Source organism: Ranitomeya variabilis, chromosome 5 (genome assembly GCF_051348905.1).
Source record: "Ranitomeya variabilis isolate aRanVar5 chromosome 5, aRanVar5.hap1, whole genome shotgun sequence".
NCBI classification, from domain to species: domain Eukaryota; kingdom Metazoa; phylum Chordata; class Amphibia; order Anura; family Dendrobatidae; genus Ranitomeya; species Ranitomeya variabilis.
The window spans coordinates 9115285-9135912 of record NC_135236.1 but is presented as its reverse complement, the minus strand read 5'-3'; the positions used below and the strand labels follow the sequence as shown (position 1 = coordinate 9135912).

At 50.2% G+C, this 20628-nt stretch overlaps 1 protein-coding gene and 1 long non-coding RNA gene across 2 annotated transcripts in view; one reads left to right on the top strand and one right to left on the bottom strand.

Moving 5' to 3' along the window:
• The first annotated feature begins 4995 nt into the window (after window positions 1-4995).
• On the top strand, window positions 4996-9813 carry LOC143773238 (uncharacterized). The gene is made up of 3 exons (XR_013215112.1): window positions 4996-5126; window positions 5433-5527; window positions 8985-9813. It is a non-coding gene; the product is annotated as an uncharacterized LOC143773238 (long non-coding RNA).
• Window positions 9814-9908: 95 nt separating this feature from the next.
• Window positions 9909-20628, bottom strand: part of LOC143774182 (insulin receptor substrate 1-like) — a 33617-nt gene continuing 22897 nt past the window's right edge. The window contains exon 5 of the mRNA XM_077261548.1: window positions 9909-11090. Coding sequence (XP_077117663.1) covers window positions 11083-11090 — 8 coding nt within the window. The 3' untranslated portion in view covers window positions 9909-11082. The remainder of the gene's footprint in view (window positions 11091-20628) is intronic.

The following is a 20628-nucleotide window of genomic DNA, read 5'->3' as shown; positions in this document are numbered from 1 at the left end:
GAAACTATACGAGCTGGGAGACAGGAGAACCCGAAATTTACCGTATTTGAAAAATATTTGACCCAAATGTGGAGTAGATGGAACAAACAAGACATCTTGGAGATACTATGACCCAGTAGTAGTGAACCCTAGTGCCTTCAGAAGATCTCTAGCAAAATCTATAGAAATTTCAGCTCAGGGCTCTCATGTAGGAAGGAACTACAGAGGCACTTGAGGGCTTAAACTGCCCACACTGAGGGCAAGATTGAATTATGTCAAGTCTCCATTTAGGCCACCAGTAGAAAAGAGCAAGGAGTTCAGCAGTTCGTTTTACTCCAGTGTGACTGGATAGAATAATGGACCCAACATAAGACTTGCATGTGAAGTGCCTTTGAAACCAGAGAACTTCCTTTTGGTGGCGAAATCGGAGCAAGGATCTTTTCAAGTAACAGGCGAGGGTGCAGCTCCAGTGGCATCACAAGGAGCAAAGTGTCTGGATAGGGCACCAGCCCTGCATGTCCTCTCTGCAGGACAGTACATGAGGATGAAGTGGAAGGACCATTGAGCTTGGCATGGATTTGGCCTATGGCCGGACTGAAGAAGACATTCCAGATTTTTGTGGTTGGTATAGATGTCGGGGATCTTAGCTCCTTCAAGAAGATTTTGTCATGCCTAAAGTTATTTTTTTGCCACATGCTCATGGTCACCAATGGAATAATTCCATTCCACTGGATAAAATTTCTTGGGGAAGAATCCAAATGGATGATTTCTTAGTGTTGGAGCGGTTCCCTCACAAAATTCCTCCAGAGCAATAGCAGATGTATGAATAGTGAGGCAGAATGGCCTCTTAACATTCCAGATGGTGTAGGACAGGATGTCACGGCGGCAACTCGCATGCCTCCTCAGGATCCATCCTCTGTATCACCCTATGCCTCAAAACTACTGGAACAACACGTCTACCTTGAACTGTCCTCCCACCTCTCTTGCTCCCTCATCGACCGTTTACAATCTGGCTTCCGGTCACACCACTCCACTGAAATTGCCCTAACTAAAGTCACCAATGACCTATTAACCGCCGAGACACTACAGTCATGGACAAAAATTTTGAGAATGAGACAAATATTAATTTTTCCAAAGTCTACTGCTTCATTTTTTCTAATTTGCATATACTCCGGAATGTCAGAGTGATCAGCTTAACAGCAATTACTGTACTTGCAAAGTCAATATTTGCCCAGAAAATGAACTTTAACCCCCAAAACACATTTGAACATCATTGCAGTCCTGCCTTAAAAGGAGCAGCTAACATCATTTTAGTGCTTGATCCAGTAACACAGGTGTGGGTGTTGATGAGGACAGGGCTGGCGATCAATCAGTCATGATTAAGTAAGAATGACATCACTGGACACTTTAAAAGGAGGCTGGTGCTTGGTATCATTGTTTCTCTTCAGTTAACCATGGTTATCTCTAAAGAAACACGTGCAGCCATCATTGCACTGCACAAAAATGGCCTAACAGGGAAGAGTATCGCAGCTACAACGATTGCACCTCAGTCAACAATCTATCGCATCATCAAGAACTTCAAGGAGAGAGCTTCCATTGTTGTCAAAAGGCTCCAGGGCGCCCAAGAAAGACCAGCACGCGCCAGGACCGTATCTTACAACTGTTTCAGCTGCGGGATCGGACTACCAGCAGTGCCGAGCTTGCTCAGGAATGGCAGCAGGCTGGTGTGAGTGCTTCCGCACGCACTGTGAGGTGGAGACTCTTTGAGCAAGGCCTGGTTTCAAGGAGGTCAGCAAAGAAGCCACTTCTCTCCAGAAAAAACATCAGGGACCGACTTATATTCTGCAAAAGGTACAGGGAGTGGACTGCTGAGGACTGGGGCCAAGTCATTTTCTCTGATGAATCCCCTTTTCGATTGTTTGGGACATTCGGAGAAGAAGAGGTGAGCGCTACCACCAGTCTTGTCTCATGCCAACTGTAAAGCATCCTGAAACCATTCATGTGTGGGGTGGCTTCTCAGCCAAGGGAATCGGCTCACTCACAGTCTTGCCTAAAAACACAGCCATGAATAAAGAATGGTACCAGAATGTCCTCCAAGAGCAACTTCTCCCAACCGTCCAAGAGCAGTTTGGCACCCAACAATGCCTTTTCCAGCATGATGGAGCACCTTGCCATAAAGCAACGGTGATAACTAAATGGCTCATGGAACAAAACATAGAGATTTTGGGTCCATGGCCTGGAAACTCCCCAGATCTTAATCCCATTGAGAACTTGTGGTCAATCATCAAGAGACGGGTGGACAAACAAAAACCAACAAATTCTGGCAAAATGCAAGCATTGATTATGCAAGAATGGACTGCTATCAGTCAGGATTTGGTCCAGAAGTTGATTGAGAGCATGCCAGGGAGAATTGCAGAGGTCTTGAAGAAGAAGGGTCAACACTGCAAATATTGACTTGCTGCATTAACTCATTATAACTGTCAATATAACCTATTGGTCCTCATAATATGATTGCAATTATATTTCTGTATGTGATATAAACATCAGACAAACACTAATAAAAACCAGAGGGCAGCAGATCATGTGAAAATATAATTTTGGTGTCATTCTCAAAAATTTTGGCCATGACTGTACTCTATCCTCCTCCTCCTGGACCTGTCGGCTGCCTTTGACACAGTGGACCATTCCCTATTATTACAGACCCTCTCATCCCTTGGCATCACAGACTTGGCCCTATCCTGGATCTCATCATACCTAACAGACCGGACATTCAGCGTCTCCCACTCACACACCACCTCCTCACCTCACCCCCTATCTGTCGGAGTCCCGCAACGTTCAGTCCTTGGGCCCCTGCTCTTCTCCATTTACACCTTTGGCCTGGGACAGCTCATAGAATCTCATGGCTTTCAGTATCACCTCTATGCTGATGACACACAGATCTACATCTCTGGACCAGATATCACCACCCTACTAACCAGAATCCCTCAATGTCTGTCCACTATTTCATCCTTCTTCTCCGCTAGATTTCTGAAACTTAACATGGACAAAACAGAATTCATCATCTTTCCCCCATCTCACGCGACAACCCCAACTGACCTATCCATTACAGTAAATGGCAGCCCACTCTCCTCAGTCCCACAAGCTCCTGCCTTGGGGTAATCCTTGACACTGATCTCTGCAATAAACCACATATCTAAGCCCTTTCCACTTCCTGCCGCCTTCAACTCAAAAATATTTCACTGATCCGTACATTCCTCAACCAAGAATCTGCAAAAACCCTAGTCCATGCCCTCATCATCTCCCGCCTCGACTACTGTAACCTCCTACTCTCTGGACTCCCCTCTAACACTCTCGCACCCCTCCAATCCATCCTACTCTCTGCTGCCCGACTAATCCACCTGTCCTCCCGCTATTCCCCGGCCTCTCCCCTCTGTCAATCCCTTCACTGGCTCCTCATTGCCCAAAGACTCCAGTATAAACCCTAACCATGACATACAAAGCCATCCACAAGCTGTCTCCTCCATACATCTGTGACCTCCGATCCTCACAAGATCTCCTTCTCTACTCCCCTCTTATCTCCTTTTCCCACTATCTTATACAAGATTTCTCTTTATGGGGTGCTTCCCCCATACTCTGGAACCCTCTACCACAACACATCAGACTCTCGCCTACCATCGAAACCTTCAAAAGGGACCTGAAGACCCACCTCTTCCGACAAGCCTACAACCTGCAGTAACCACTAGTGATGAGCGAGTTTACTCGTTGCTCGGGTTTTCCGGAGCACGCTCGGGTGGTGTCCGAGTATTTGTTAGTGTTCGGAGATTGTTTTCATTGCCTCAGCTGAATGATTTACAGCTACTAGCCAGCCTGATTGCATGTGGGGATTTTCTAGCAACCAGGCAACCCCCACATGTACTCATGGTGGTTAGTAGCTGTAAATCATTCAGCTGAGGCGATGAAAACGAAATCTCCGAACTCTAACAAATACTCGTAGACCACCCGAGCGTCCTGGGGAAAACCCGAGCAATGAGTATACTCGCTCATCACTAGTAACCACCGATCCACCAAACCACTGCACGACCTCCTACTGTATTCTCACCCATCCCTTGTAGATTGTGAGCCCTCGCGGGCAGGGTCCTCTCTCCTCCTGGACCAGTTGTGACTTGTATTGTTTAAGATTATTGTACTTGTTTTTATTATGTATACCCCTCCTCACATGTAAATCGCCATGGAATAAATGGCGCCATAATAATAATATTTGGTGCTGCTGCGTTTGCTGTCTGAACCTGTGTCTCTGTTTTCCCGTTCCCGTCTTGACTCAGTGCTTGCCTTTAGTGTGCAGACTCACTGGTTTGACTTGGCTTGTATCCTGACCTGTTTCTGTCCTTTGTCTTTTGGCTTATCTGCTCCTGACCGTTACGGACCCCCTGGCTTGTCTCTGACCGCGAGTTTGCTTATTCCTTTGGTACTGCGCTACAGTCTAGGATTTGACCTGGCTTGTTTCGTGGCCTCACTGCTGCACTGCAGGTCAGCTCTGTTTAGGTGCAGACCTGCTTCCTCTTTACTGCCATCTAGTGAAGCCTGCACCTACCTGCATTGCAGCAGATTGCAACATATTGAGCACATTGCCTAATAACAATGTGTGATGCTGGCAGCAAACAATGGGTAGCAAGTGATGGAAATGACAGGAGTCTGAAGATGGTATCAGAAGCAGGATAGTGGTGACCCGATCAGCAACATCTTACAGCGTGAATACTCAGAAACAGGGTGTATTAGGCATAGTCTTGGAGGAGGGGCCTTGATAAGGGGGCGGGGCCTGTATACAGCCACTAGTGACAGTACGGTGTAGCCACTGATCCCACTCAGGGCGGAGCATCCACAGACTGTACATAAGCGTGTGGGCTGTCGTGTGGCCGCTCACATTGTGACTTTGGTCATTTATATGCTATTGATGACTACGCACACTGGTGATGAGGAGGATGGTGGTGGTAGTAATTGACGTTTCCTCCTTCCAGAGCTCGTCTCGGCCTCGCCGTTCCCCCTGACGTCTCGCGTTCTTTTTCACCCCTCATTTGAGGCTTATTACGCTGCTGTCGCCGTTCACCAAAACCTGGAGACTCCGGAGATGCGGCTGAGGCGGGACGAAGGTAACAACTCTCATCATTCTCGCACCCACAGAACTCACACTCACCTGGCGTCCCCGTATTCTGCTGACATGTCTTAAAGGGCCGGAGCAGCCCTGTGTAAAGAACATGTGATTAGAGGTTCTGTAACCCTGTAATAGCGGCTCGGGGCTGAGAACCGCTCCTGACTGCTGAGTGTTTGTTACAATGTCAGCGGAGTCACAACTATGACCTGCACTGATACATTGTAACAAACCCTTTGGTGTCCCAGTGCTGGATGTTTGCTGCACCCCTGGAGAACTACAATCACCATCATCCTCTCTCCACCAGGATTCACCGCAAATCCAGGAGAATATTTCTACACAGATCCTGTCCTGGCCCCCGGTCACCGAGTGTATAACTGCCTGCCGCCGGCAAGTCACAGTGTAAGTGTCACCCTGCAGGGGGCGGGGTCACAGCTCCATTATATCTGTATGACCCTGCAGCGGGCGGGGTCACAGCTCCATTATATCTGTATCACCCTGCAAGGGGCGGGGTCACAGCTCCATTATATCTGTATGACCCTGCAGGGGGCGGGGTCACAGCTCCAATATATCTGTATGACCCTGCAGGGGGCGGGGTCACAGCTCCATTATATCTGTATCACCCTGCAGGGGGCGGGGTCACAGCTCCATTATATCTGTATGACCCTGCAGGAGGCGGGGTCACAGCTCCATTATATCTGTATCACCCTGCAAGGGGCGGGGTCACAGCACCATTATATGTGTATCACCCTGCAGGGGGCGGGGTCACAGCTCCATTATATCTGTATCTCCCTGCAAGGGGCGGGGTCACAGCTCCATTATATCTGTATGACCCTGCAGGAGGCGGGGTCACAGCTCCATTATATCTGTATGACCCTGCAGGAGGTGGGGTCACAGCTCCATTATATCTGTATGACCCTGCAGGAGGCGGGGTCACAGCTCCATTATATCTGTATGACCCTGCAGGAGGTGGGGTCACAGCTCCATTATATCTGTATCACCCTGCAAGGGGCGGGGTCACAGCACCATTATATGTGTATCACCCTGCAGGGGGCGGGGTCACAGCTCCATTATATCTGTATCTCCCTGCAGGGGGCGGGGTCACAGCTCCATTATATCTGTATGACCCTGCAGGAGGCGGGGTCACAGCTCCATTATATCTGTATCACCCTGCAGGAGGCGGGGTCACAGCTCTATTATATCTGTATCACCCTGCAGGAGGTGGGGTCACAGCTCCATTATATCTGTATCACCCTGCAGGAGGCGGGGTCACAGCTCCATTATATCTGTATCACCCTGCAGGAGGCGGGGTCACAGCTCCATTATATCTGTATGACCCTGCAGGAGGCGGGGTCACAGCTCCATTATATCTGTATCACCCTGCAGGGGGCGGGGTCACAGCTCCATTATATCTGTATCACCCTGCAGGAGGCGGGGTCACAGCTCTATTATATCTGTATCACCCTGCAGGAGGTGGGGTCACAGCTCCATTATATCTGTATCTCCCTGCAAGGGGCGGGGTCACAGCTCCATTATATCTGTATCACCCTGCAGGAGGCGGGGTCACAGCTCTATTATATCTGTATCACCCTGCAGGAGGCGGGGTCACAGCTCCATTATATCTGTATCACCCAGCAGGAGGCGGGGGTCACAGCTCTATTATATCTGTATCACCCTGCAGGAGGTGGGGTCACAGCTCCATTATATCTGTATCACCCAGCAGGAGGCGGGGTCACAGCTCCATTATATCTGTATAACCCTGCAGGAGGCGGGGTCACAGCTCTATTATATCTGTATCACCCTGCAGGAGGCGGGGTCACAGCTCCATTATATCTGTATCACCCAGCAGGAGGCGGGGTCACAGCTCCATTATATCTGTATCACCCTGCAGGAGGCGGGGTCACAGCTCCATTATATCTGTATCACCCAGCAGGAGGCGGGGTCACAGCTCCATTATATCTGTATCACCCTGCAGGAGGCGGGGTCACAGCTCCATTATATCTGTATCACCCTGCAGGAGGCGGGGTCACAGCTCTATTATATCTGTATCACCCTGCAGGAGGCGGGGTCACAGCTCTATTATATCTGTATCACCCTGCAGGAGGTGGGGTCACAGCTCCATTACTGTATCACCCTGCAGGGGGCGGGGTCACAGCTCCATTATATCTGTATCACCCAGCAGGAGGCGGCACCACAGCTCCATTATACCTGTATCTCCCTGCAGGGGGCGGGGTCACAGCTCCATTATATCTGTATCACCCTGCAGGAGGCGGGGTCACAGCTCCATTATACCTGTATCTCCCTGCAAGGGGCGGGGTCACAGCGCCATTATATCTGTATCACCCTGCAGGAGGCGGGGTCACAGCTCCATTATATCTGTATCACCCTGCAAGGGGCGGGGTACAGCTCCATTATATCTGTATCACCCTGCAGGGGGCGGGGTCACAGCTCCATTATATCTGTATCACCCTGCAGGAGGCGGCGCCACAGCACCATTATATCTGTATCACCCTGCAGGAGGCGGGGTCACAGCTCCATTATACCTGTATCTCCCTGCAAGGGGCGGGGTCACAGCTCCATTATATCTGTATCACCCTGCAGGAGGTGGGGTCACAGCTCCATTATATCTGTATCACCCTGCAGGAGGCGGGGTCACAGCTCTATTATATCTGTATCACCCTGCAGGGGGCGGGGTCACAGCTCCATTATATCTGTATCACCCTGCAGGGGGCGGGGTCACAGCTCCATTATATCTGTATCACCCTGCAGGGGGCGGGGTCACAGCTCCATTATATCTGTATCACCCTGCAGGAGGCGGGGTCACAGCTCCATTATATCTGTATCACCCTGCAGGGGGCGGGGTACAGCTCCCTCTTCTCTGTATCACCCTGCAGGGGGCGGGGTCACAGCTCCTTCCTATCTGTATCACCCTGTAGGAGGCGGGGTCACAGCTCCTTCCTATCTGTATCACCCTGTAGGAGGCGGGGTCACAGTTCCTTCCTATCTGTATCACCCTGTAGGAGGCGGGGTCACAGCTCCTTCCTATCTGTATCACCCTGTAGGAGGCGGGGTCACAGCTCCATTATATCTGTATCGCCCTGCAGGGGGCGGGGTCACAGCTCCTTCCTATCTGTATCGCCCTGCAGGGGGCGGGGTCACAGTTCCTTCCTATCTGTATCGCCCTGCAGGGGGCGGGGTCACAGCTCCTTCCTATCTGTATCGCCCTGCAGGGGGCGGGGTCACAGTTCCTTCCTATCTGTATCGCCCTGCAGGGGGCGGGGTCACAGCTCCTTCCTATCTGTATCGCCCTGCAGGGGGCGGGGTCACAGCTCCTTCCTATCTGTATCGCCCTGCAGGGGGCGGGGTCACAGTTCCTTCCTATCTGTATCGCCCTGCAGGGGGCGGGGTCACAGCTCCTTCCTATCTGTATCGCCCTGCAGGGGGCGGGGTCACAGCTCCTTCCTATCTGTATCGCCCTGCAGGGGGCGGGGTCACAGCTCCTTCCTATCTGTATCACCCTGTAGGAGGCGGGGTCACAGTTCCTTCCTATCTGTATCACCCTGTAGGAGGCGGGGTCACAGCTCCTTCCTATCTGTATCACCCTGTAGGAGGCGGGGTCACAGCTCCATTATATCTGTATCGCCCTGCAGGGGGCGGGGTCACAGCTCCTTCCTATCTGTATCGCCCTGCAGGGGGCGGGGTCACAGTTCCTTCCTATCTGTATCGCCCTGCAGGGGGCGGGGTCACAGCTCCTTCCTATCTGTATCGCCCTGCAGGGGGCGGGGTCACAGCTCCTTCCTATCTATCGCCCTGCAGGGGGCGGAGCCGGCTGTAGACTGACTGTGTTTTCTGGTTGCAGGTGTTCGGCTGTTTCCGACTCCAGACTCCGCCGCCTATCATGTCTTCCTGTGTGTTTCCCTCTGCTGTTGAGGACGATCTCTGTGACGAAGAAGTAGTTCTGGGGGAAGTTGTGGCCGGACCCTCGCTCCACTCTGAGGACAGAGTGGTCCCACAGTGTCTCCCTTCCCCAGTGTGGGGGTCCCCTCTGAGGACTCCTGCGGTCTCTTCCCCAGTATCGGGGTCTCCTGCGGCCCCTTCCTCAGTATGGGGATCTCCTGCGGCCACTTCCCCAGTATGGGGGTCTCCTGTGGCCCCTTCCTCCATATCGGGGTCTCCTGTGGCCCCTTCCTCCATATCGGGGTCTCCTGCGGCCCCTTCCTCAGTATAGGGGGCTCCTGCGGCCCCTTCCCCAGTATCGGGGGCTGCTGCGGCCCCTTCCTCAGTATGGGGGGCTCCTGCGGCCCCTTCCCCCGTCCTGTACTCTGCATCAGAGCTGCAGGCAGCATCCGGTCTGTTGTGGTTATCATCCCCGCCCCCATTACATAATAAGCTCCACCCACTTGTACATTTGTAATGTCCGTTATCTTTTTGCCCCTCATAAGAGAGGGTCCGCTGTGGGGCCTCTGCTGGGTGAGGGCCGCAGACACGAGATGGGGGTGTTTGGAGCAGTAGGAGGTCACCGTGTGGCGCCCCCGCAGGCCGTGGTGGAAACTTGTTCCTCAGGAGCAGGAGAAAAAAAATCCAAATAAGGAAAACAAATAAATGTTATTTTCTTACTAGAAACAGCCGTGCGGTTATTTGCTCTGTGGGGTCCGGGCCGACCACAGCCCCACCCTCCGACCACAGCCCCACCCTCCGACCACAGCCCCACCCCGCGCTCATTACTGAGGACAATATGGCGGCACATGCCGCGGAGCGACGCACAGAAGACGCGGACGCCGGCTGCGTTCAGACACTTTATTATTAGCTTATACATTGCAGTTTTCCTGTGAGTCGGGCAGCGGACATTTTGTTTTCAGCCCGTCATGAAGGCGGGCGCTTAGGCGTTGCCATGGAGATCATCTACAAACAAACACAGGACAACAAGCTTCGGGCGAGCGAGCATTCTCATTGGCTCAGATTCTTGGAATGTTCCATTTAAACCCAAAATAAGAGGGGGGGGGGGGGAGTGAGACCAGCTGATGTGACGGCCCCCGGGGCGGAGGCAGGAATATGGGGCGATATTAGCGGTGTCTCCCCCCCCTGTTATTAGACATGGTACAGCTTTACTCCCTGATATATCGCGGCCTCCGTAACATAATAAAACTCCAGCTTATAATACTCTACGTATAATCTCTATATATTACATTATCTCTATAAACTTCTACTCATAGATTTCATTATTTCCCAAAACAGACAGAACAAACAGATCCGCCACACACGCGCCACCGGCGGCCATTTTGTAGATGAAGGTGCCATTGAGTCAAGTCACTCGTACCTCGCGGTAACGTCATCAGTACCTGGTAAAGCACCTGGCGGCCTCCCCTCACAAAATGGCCGCCACCCTGTGTGCAGTTTCCCCGACGGTGGCAGAAGTACCGCAAACAATGAGGTTTTGTCAGATTTTGGCGTTTGGTGAAAACACTGTAGATCTGGGATTGATTCCACGCGTCTGACTCCGCCCCCAGCGCAGAAACCACGAGAGCAGCCATTTTGTGGCCTTAGATACGTCGTACCTATGGAGTCTTGAGTGTTTTTGGTGCCCAGACGCCATTTTGTCATCACTGACAGCATAAGGCAGCCATTGTGGCAGTGAAGCAGTAGACACGTTTTTTTTTACTTTTTCCCCCTTTAAGAACACAAAATGGCTTCCTCCGCCGTGCACCATTTCCTGATCGTCTGGTCATGTCAGGGGTTAATGTGCTCAAACGCCGCTGACCTTGATGCCGACGGTGTCTCGTCGCTGTCCCGGTTGCTATGGCGACTGTTCTGTGTTTTCAGTGAAAGGCACATGAATATTAGATTTCCGTCCAGTCCTGAAATTTGTGCGAGACGCAAGAAGTCGACAAAGTGCAATTAGTAACGGACATTGTGCGGCCCGGCGAGCGCCGGCAGCTGCGTCATCATCTCGCCGCCATTCAACATTCTGTGGAAAGAACAAAGACAAAATAAAAAAGCAGAATTATTGTATCTGTAATAGGCTCTGACGGATGCAACAAAGTCCAGCAGACCTCCCCTTTAACGGGCTTTAAGGACAAGATGCTTAAAGGAGAGCAGCACAATGGAGGTCAGCAGGGCGGGGCTTGTGACATCTGCTCCGCCTCCCTGACCCCTCACAATCCTCACTCGCCATCATCGATACTTGGGGTAGTGATCGGCCAGAAATAACTTCACCCAAAACTGCTCTTGGAGATTTCGGCGGCGTTGCCCTTTTACAGGGTGACGTGATGGCGGGTGGGGGAGACTCCATCTGTTCAGGATGTAAATGTCATGGGGGACACGAGGGGCCAGGCACTGCCGGAGGCCTCTGTGAACTCGCAGCTGCCGCAGACATAAATATTCTCAACACCAAGAAAGTGACTCCGCGGGTTGTGTGCGAGCGACACAACATGGACGCCGACATAAACCGAGTGACAAGAATAGCAGCCGCTCCTCAGCGTCTACATAAAGCCGCCAACCGACCGCAAGCGAAAAGTCACAGCCGGGAGACCGCGCGAAATCTGCACCGATCGCTACACGGAAACATCAGACGCGGACCTGTATCTGCAAGGTGTCAACCGATGTAGCAGAGCCGATACCGGTGAACTATAGGGCATGTCTGTATGTAAAGTGGTAGCTACCTGCAGTCCTATGTAAGGCCACACAGTGATAAATCCGAGTACAGATCATATGGTAAATGTCACCTGCAGTCCTATGTAACACCACCGATAACACACTGAGTACAGATAATGTAGATGTCATCTGCAGTCCTATGTAACACGATGCTGCATCATCACAGCTAGTAGTAAGTGTTAGCTGAGCTCTGCTATATCTAGTCGCTGTATACTGCGCAGGGGTAATCACTGGGAGCAATGGAAGATAATTACATCACACCATGAGCGCTGTCATGGAGTCTGATGACTGATGAGCGCGGGGGCCGCAAAGTCACAAAGAAAGCAGAGTAATGGGGTCATGAAAACCCTCCGGATAATTACAGTAAAGTTTCCCTGCCCCCAACTCCCGACTGACCATAAGTGAAAAGAGAGACATCACCAGAACTTCTAGACACTGAAAAAACGTACAATAAATCCAAATACATCCTCCAATGCTGTAGAACAGCGCTACACTGCGAAACCTGGATCCAGCAGTCAGACACCACCGCTGCTGCTGCTCTCTCATATGGTGGACTACACTTTTCTCATACCCCAAGATCAGACAACAGAGCAGGTGGAGGCGTTGGTCAGCTCCTTTCACCCAAATGTACCTTCCAAGTTATCCCCCAAGTACCCTCACTTGTATTCCCTTCCTTTGAGGTCCATGCTGTCAGACTCTACGTCCCCTTCTCCATGCGAGTGGCGGTGGTGTATCGTCCTCCTGGCCCCTCTCATCAGTTCCTGGATCATTTTGCCACCTGGCTTCCACACTTTCTCTCCTGTGACACCCCCACCCTTATCATGGGTGATTTCAACATTCCCATTGCTTCTCCCCTCTCCCCATCTGCTTCTCACCTTTTATCTCTAACCTCCTCTTTCGGCCTCTCGCAGCATACTAACTCTCCAACGCATGAAGATGGAAACTCCCTTGACTTGGTCTTCTCCCGGCTTTGCTCAGTGGATGATTTCACAAACTCCCCTCTCCCGCTCTCTGACCACAATCTTCTTTCATTCTCTATCAAGAACTGCCATCCCGCTCAGGTGACCCCCACTTTCCACACTTATAGAAACATACAGGCCATAAACACCCAGAAACTTATGAAGAACTTGCAGTCCTCATTGGCCCCAATCTCCTCCATCTCATGTCCTGATTCTGCTCTGAAGCATTACAATGAAACCCTGCAAAGTGCCCTGGATGAAGCTGCTCCTCCTATACATAGAGCAATTCGACACAGACGGCGACAACCGTGGCACACGCTGCAAACACGTTTCCTGCAGCGGTGCTCCAGGTGCGCCGAACTTCTGTGGAGAAAATCTAATCTACCCAAAGATTTCATCCATTATAAGTTTATGCTAAAAACATACAACTCTGCTCTTCACCTCTCCAAACAAACCTATTTCAACACCCTCATCACCTCACTGTCCAATAACCCTAAACGTCTCTTCGACACTTTCCAGTCCCTACTCAACCCAAGAGAGCAGGCCCCAACCACAGATCTCCGCGCTGACGATCTGGACAATTACTTCAAAGAAAAAATTGACCACATTCGCCAGGAAATCATCTCCCAATCTCCTCATACCAGGCACTGTCCTCCCTCCCCCACTGCATCTAGTTCACTCTCTGACTTTGAACCAGTTACAGAAGAAGAAGTAAGCAGGCTCCTTGCATCTTCTCGCCCGACCACTTGCACCAGTGACCCTATTCCGTCACATCTCCAGTCCCTTTCCCGGCTGTCACCTCTCACATAACAAAAATATTCAACCTTTCCCTCACTTCCGGTATTTTTCCCTCCTCATTTAAGCATGCCATCATACATCCATTACTTAAAAAACCCTCCCTCGACCAAAACTGTGCCACTAATTATAGACCTGTCTCTAATCTTCCCTTCATCTCTAAACTCCTGGAACGCCTGGTCCACTCCCGTCTTACCCGCTATCTCTCAGATAACTCTCTTCTCGACCCTCTTCAATCTGGCTTCGGCTCTTTACACTCTACTGAAACTGCCCTCACTAAAGTCTCTAATGACCTACTAACAGCTAAATCTAATGGTCACTATTCCATGCTAATTCTCTTGGATCTCTCCGCAGCATTCGACACTGTGGATCATCAGCTCCTCCTCACTATGCTCCGCTCCATCGGCCTCAAGGACACCGTTCTCTCTTGGTTCTCTTCCTATCTCTCTGACCGATCCTTCACTGTATGTTTTGCTGGTTCCTCCTCCTCTCACCTTCCCCTTACTGTTGGGGTTCCTCAAGGATCAGTCCTAGGCCCCCTCCTCTTCTCTTTGTATACTGCCCCTATTGGTCAAACAATCAGTAGATTTGGTTTCCAGTATCATTTCTATGCTGACGACACCCAATTATACACCTCTTCTCCTGCTTTCACTCCGACCTTCTTAGAAAACACCAGTGATCGTCTTACCGCTGTCTCTAACATCATGTCTTCCCTCTATCTGAAACTGAACCTGTCAAAAACTGAACTCCTCCTGTTCTCTCCCTCTACTAACCTACCTTTGCCTGACATTGCCATCTCCGTGTGCGGTTCCACCATTACTCCCAAGCAACATGCCCGCTGCCTTGGGGTCATCCTTGATTCCGAGCTTTCGTTCACCCCCCACATCCGAACACTGGCTCGCTCTTCTTATCTGCATCTTAAAAATATTTCTAGAATTCGCCCTTTTCTTACCTTCGACTCTGCAAAAACTCTTACTGTTTCTCTTATTCATTCTCGTCTGGACTATTGTAACTCTCTACTAATTGGCCTCCCTCTTACCAAACTCTCCCCGCTCCAATCTGTCCTGAATGCTGCTGCCATGATCATATTCCTCACCAACCGTTACACCGATGCCTCTACCTTGTGCCAGTCATTACACTGGCTACCCATCCACTCCAGAATCCAGTACAAAACTACTACCCTCATCCACAAAGCACTCCATAGCTCAGCACCACCCTACATCTCTGGTCTCAGTCTACCACCCTACCCGTGCCCTCCGCTCCGCTAATGACCTCAGGTTAGCATCCTCAATAATCAGAACCTCCCATTCCCGTCTCCAAGACTTTACACGTGCTGCGCCGATTCTTTGGAATGCACTACCTAGGTTAATACGATTAATCCCCAATCCCCACAGTTTTAAGCGTGCCCTAAAAACTCATTTGTTCAGGCTGGCCTACCGCCTCAACGCATTAACCTAACTATCCCTGTGTGGCCTAATAAAAAATAAATAAATAAACATAATCAGGTTCCTCTCATCATGTTCTCATACACTTTATGCAGTCAATAGCCTCTGTGTCTGTACTGCTACATACTTAGGCAGTTAACTGGTTAATGCAGCTTTACATGAACACCCGAGCCTTACACTATGGCTGGTCCAAATAACTAAAGCAATTGTTACCATCCACCTCTCGTGTCTCCCCTTTTCCTCATAGATTGTAAGCTTGCGAGCAGCAGGACCCTCATTCCTCCTGGTATCTCTTTTGAACTGTGATTTCTGTTATGCTGTAATGTCTATTGTCTGTACAAGTCCCCTCTATAAGTTGTAAAGCGCTGCGGAATATGTTGGCGCTATATAAATAAAAGTATTATTATTATTATTACACTACACCTCCATCCTGTCCTGTATCTACTATTCCTGTACTGTATACACAGCTCTACACTACACCTCCATCCTGTCCTGTATCTACTATTCCTGTACTGTACACACAGCTCTACACTACACCTCCATCCTGTCCTGTATCTACTATTCCTGTACTGTATACACAGCTCTACACTACACCTCCATCCTCTCCTGTATCTATTCCTGTACTGTACACAGCTCTACACTACACCTCCATCCTGTCCTGTATCTACTATTCCTGTACAGTACACAGCTCTACACTACACCTCCATCCTGTCCTGTATCTACTATTCCTGTACTGTACACAGCTCTACACTACACCTCCATCCTGTCCTGTATCTACTATTCATGTACTGTACACACAGCTCTACACTACACCTCCATCCTGTCCTGTATCTACTATTCCTGTACTGTACACAGCTCTACACTACACCTCCATCCTGTCCTGTATCTACTATTCCTGTACTGTACACACAGCTCTACACTACACCTCCATCCTGTCCTGTATCTACTATTCCTGTACTGTACACAGCTCTACACTACACCTCCATCCTGTCCTGTATCTACTATTCCTGTACTGTACACAGCTCTACAATACACCTCCATCCTGTCCTGTATCTACTATTCCTGTACTGTACACAGCTCTACACTACACCTCCATCCTGTCCTGTATCTACTATTCCTATACTGTACACAGCTCTACACTACACCTCCATCCTGTCCTGTATCTACTATTCCTGTACTGTACACACAGCTCTACACTACACCTCCATCCTGTCCTGTATCTGCTATTCCTGTACTGTACACACAGCTCTACACTACACCTCCATCCTGTCCTGTATCTACTATTCCTGTACTGTACACAGCTCTACACTACACCTCTATCCTGTCCTGTATCTACTATTCCTGTACTGTACACAGCTCTACACTACACCTCCATCCTGTCCTGTATCTACTATTCCTGTACTGTACACAGCTCTACACTACACCTCCATCCTGTCCTGTATCTACTATTCCTGTACTGTACACACAGCTCTACACTACACCTCCATCCTGTCCTGTATCTGCTATTCCTGTACTGTACACACAGCTCTACACTACACCTCCATCCTGTCCTGTATCTACTATTCCTGTACTGTACACACAGCTCTACACTACACCTCCATCCTGTCCTGTATCTACTATTCCTGTACTGTACACAGCTCTACACTACACCTCCATCCTGTCCTGTATCTACTATTCCTGTACTGTACACAGCTCTACATTACACCTCCATCCTGTCCTGTATCTACTTTTCCTGTACTGTACACACAGCTCTACACTACACCTCCATCCTGTCCTGTATCTACTATTCCTGTACTGTACACAGCTCTACACTACACCTCCATCCTGTCCTGTATCTACTATTCCTGTACTGTACACACAGCTCTACACTACACCTCCATCCTGTCCTGTATCTACTATTCCTGTACTGTACACAGCTCTACACTACACCTCCATCCTGTCCCGTATCTACTATTCCTGTACTGTACACAGCTCTACACTACACCTCCATCCTGTCCTGTATCTACTATTCCTGTACTGTACACAGCTCTACACTACACCTCCATCCTGTCCTGTATCTACTATTCCTGTACTGTACACAGCTCAACATTACACCTCCATCCTGTCCCGTATCTATTCCTGTACACACAGCTCTACACTACACCTCCATCCTGTCCTGTATCTACTATTCCTGTACTGTACACAACTCTACACTACACCTCCATTCTGTCCCGTATCTACTATTCCTGTACTGTACACAGCTCTACACTACACCTCCATCCTGTCCCGTATCTACTATTCCTGTACTGTACACACAGCTCTACACTACACCTCCATCCTGTCCTGTATCTACTATTCCTGTACTGTACACACAGCTCTACACTACACCTCCATCCTGTCCTGTATCTACTATTCCTGTACTGTACACAGCTCTACACTACACCTCCATCCTGTCCTGTATCTACTATTCCTGTACTGTACACAGCTCTACACTACACCTCCATCCTGTCCGGTATCTACTATTCCTGTACTGTACACACAGCTCTACACTACACCTCCATCCTGTCCGGTATCTACTATTCCTGTACTGTACACACAGCTGTACACTACACCTCCATCCTGTCCCGTATCTACTATTCCTGTACTGTACACAGCTGTACACTGCACCTCCATCCTGTCCTGTATCTACTATTCCTGTACTGTACACAGCTCTACACTACACCTCCATCCTGTCCCGTATCTACTATTCCTGTACTGTACACAGCTCTACACTACACCTCCATCCTGTCCCGTATCTACTATTCCTGTACTGTACACAGCTCTACACTACACCTCCATCCTGTCCTGTATCTACTATTCCTGTACTGTACACAGCTCTATACACCTCCATCCTGTCCCGTATCTACTATTCCTGTACTGTACACAGCTCTACACTACACCTCCATCCTGTCCCGTATCTACTATTCCTGTACTGTACACAGCTCTACACTACACCTCCATCCTGTCCCGTATCTACTATTCCTGTACTGTACACACAGCTCTACACTACACCTCCATCCTGTCCCGTATCTACTATTCCTGTACTGTACACACAGCTGTACACTACACCTCCATCCTGTCCCGTATCTACTATTCCTGTACTGTACACACAGCTCTACACTACACCTCCATACTGTCCCGTATCTATGTCACGATATTGTATGAAATATCATATAAGTTTAGTTTCTCCTGTTAACCCAGGCTGTGGGCTAAACCCCCCCCCCCTTCCCTTTCACTCAGGCAAGAGCTAGGGGTAGGCAAAAGGCCTTTCACGTCAACATGATGAAGGCTCATCACGAACGTGAACCTTTCGTCCTACCGGTCTGCAGCATACCCGAAGACGGGGAGGAGGACACCCTCCTGGACATGCTGGCCCAAGCCAAGGCCAGTGGTTCCATCGAGGACGTGGAGGTAAGCGCCTCGCTAACTGAACCACAGCGGATGCAGTTGCAAACCACACTGGAACCCTTCCGGGTCGTGTTCTCCAACCGGCCTGGAAGGACTGAGTTAGCAGTCCACGAGGTAGACACCGGGAATCATGCCCCACTATGGCGAACACCCTATCGAATCTCCGACCAGGTGCAGCAGGTTATGCGCCAGATCATCAATGAGATGTTACAGCTGGGGGTGATTCGACGGTCAAAGAGCGCGTGGGTCTCACCCGTAGTTCTCGTGCCAAAGAAGGACCGGACCACCCGGTTCTGCGTGGACTACAGGGGTCTCAACGCCATTACAGCCTCTGACGCGCACCCAATGCCGCGCATCGAGGAGCTGCTTGAGAAGTTAGCTGGCGCAAAATACCTGACAATAATGGATCTGAGTCAAGGATACTGGCAGATTCCCCTGAGCCCCGAGGCGCAGGAGAAGTCCGCCTTTATCACACCCTTCGGACTGTACGAGTCCACGGTCATGCCCTTCGGCATGAAGAATGCCCCTGCCACTTTCCAGCGGATTGTCAACCTCCTGCTTCAGGAACTGGAGAAGTACGCAGTGGCGTACTTGGATGACATTGCCATCTTCAGTCCCTCCTGGGAGGAACACCTGCAGCATCTCGAGGAGGTGCTCAGGCGAATTCACCGAGCAGGACTGACTATCAAGCCCGGAAAGTGCCAGATGGGCATGAGGGAGGTCCACTACCTGGGGCACCGGGTAGGCGGAGACACCCTAAAGCCAGAGCCTGAGAAAGTGGGAGCAATCGTGTACTGGCCCACTCCCAGGACCAAGAAACAGGTGATGTCCTTCCTGGGCACTGCAGGGTACTATAGGCTCTTCGTACAGCACTATAGTAGCCTGGCAAAACCTTTGATGGACCTCACCAGGAAGAAGCTACCCTACATCGTCAACTGGACAGATGGCTGTGAGGGGGCCTTCCAGGCGTTGAAAACCGCTCTGTGCAACGCCCCTGTGTTGAAAGCAGTCGACAGTAGTCGACCGTTCTTGGTACAGACTGACGCCAGCGAGTTTGGCCTTGGTGCTGTGCTCAGCCAGGTTGACTCGGAGGATCAAGAGCACCCCGTGTTGTACCTGAGCCGGAAACTTTTGCCGAGGGAAGTGGCCTACTCCACCATTGAGGAGTGCCTGGCCATAGTCTGGGCCCTGCAGCGCTTGCAGCCCTACTTGTACGGTCGCACCTTCACCGTGCTGACCGACCACAACCCTCTGCGCTGGCTAAACGCCATGTGTGGAACCAATGGCAGGTTGCTATGCTGGAGCCTTGCCCTTCAGCAATTTGACTTCACCATTGAACACAAAGCGGGCAGGGAGCATGGGAATGCAGAGGGACTGTCCCGCCAGGGTGAACCTACTGAGGTGCGCATGGAGGCATACCGAGAGGTTCTGCCTCCGTAGCACACACAAAAAGGGGGAGGTGTCACGATATTGTATGAAATATCATATAAGTTTAGTTTCTCCTGTTAGCCCAGGCTGTGGGCTAAACCCCCCCTTCCCTTTCACTCAGGCAAGAGCTTGCCTTGTCAATGTATGTGGGGGAGTTTTATTGAAGAAAGGAATTTTTACGATCGCTTGGTTAGGCTCAAACTCTCCTTCAGCTAGAAATGGATTAGAAGGCTCCAGAATCCATGAGGGTCTTTGTCCTAATATTGTAAGATATTGGGCCAATGGTTTAGGATAAGAAAATAATAAATGCATATTGTTATAGTCCATCGGCGGATCTATCAACCCCTGTAAGGAGCAACTCCTAACTCCATCAGGTAAAAAGTAGGGATTTCTCTGTAATTATGCATCACAAATAGGACATATTTGATCTCATTAGAATGCCAACGTTAATACGAGATGAATGCTGGGTTTGTTATGACTATGACATGTTCTGTAGCGGAGTTATAGGCATTAGACAAATTTAGGCTGAATTTACTAAGACTGAAGAAAGAGGAGGGCGATCTTAACTTAACCCTTTTGGTGATGTCACAGGCTGTGGTTATTTAAGTGACTCCACTTACCCAGCCCTCAGAATCTGTCTGCTGGAGTCTGGGTGTCACGATTCACACCGTGACTGTCACCAATTGTCACGATCCCTTAGCCGTGGCCCGCAGTTTGTCACGAAAATCCACAGGGATTCCCGACCACTGCCACCATTAGGTCACGGATTGGGATGACTTTAGACCAGCAGACGGCTATC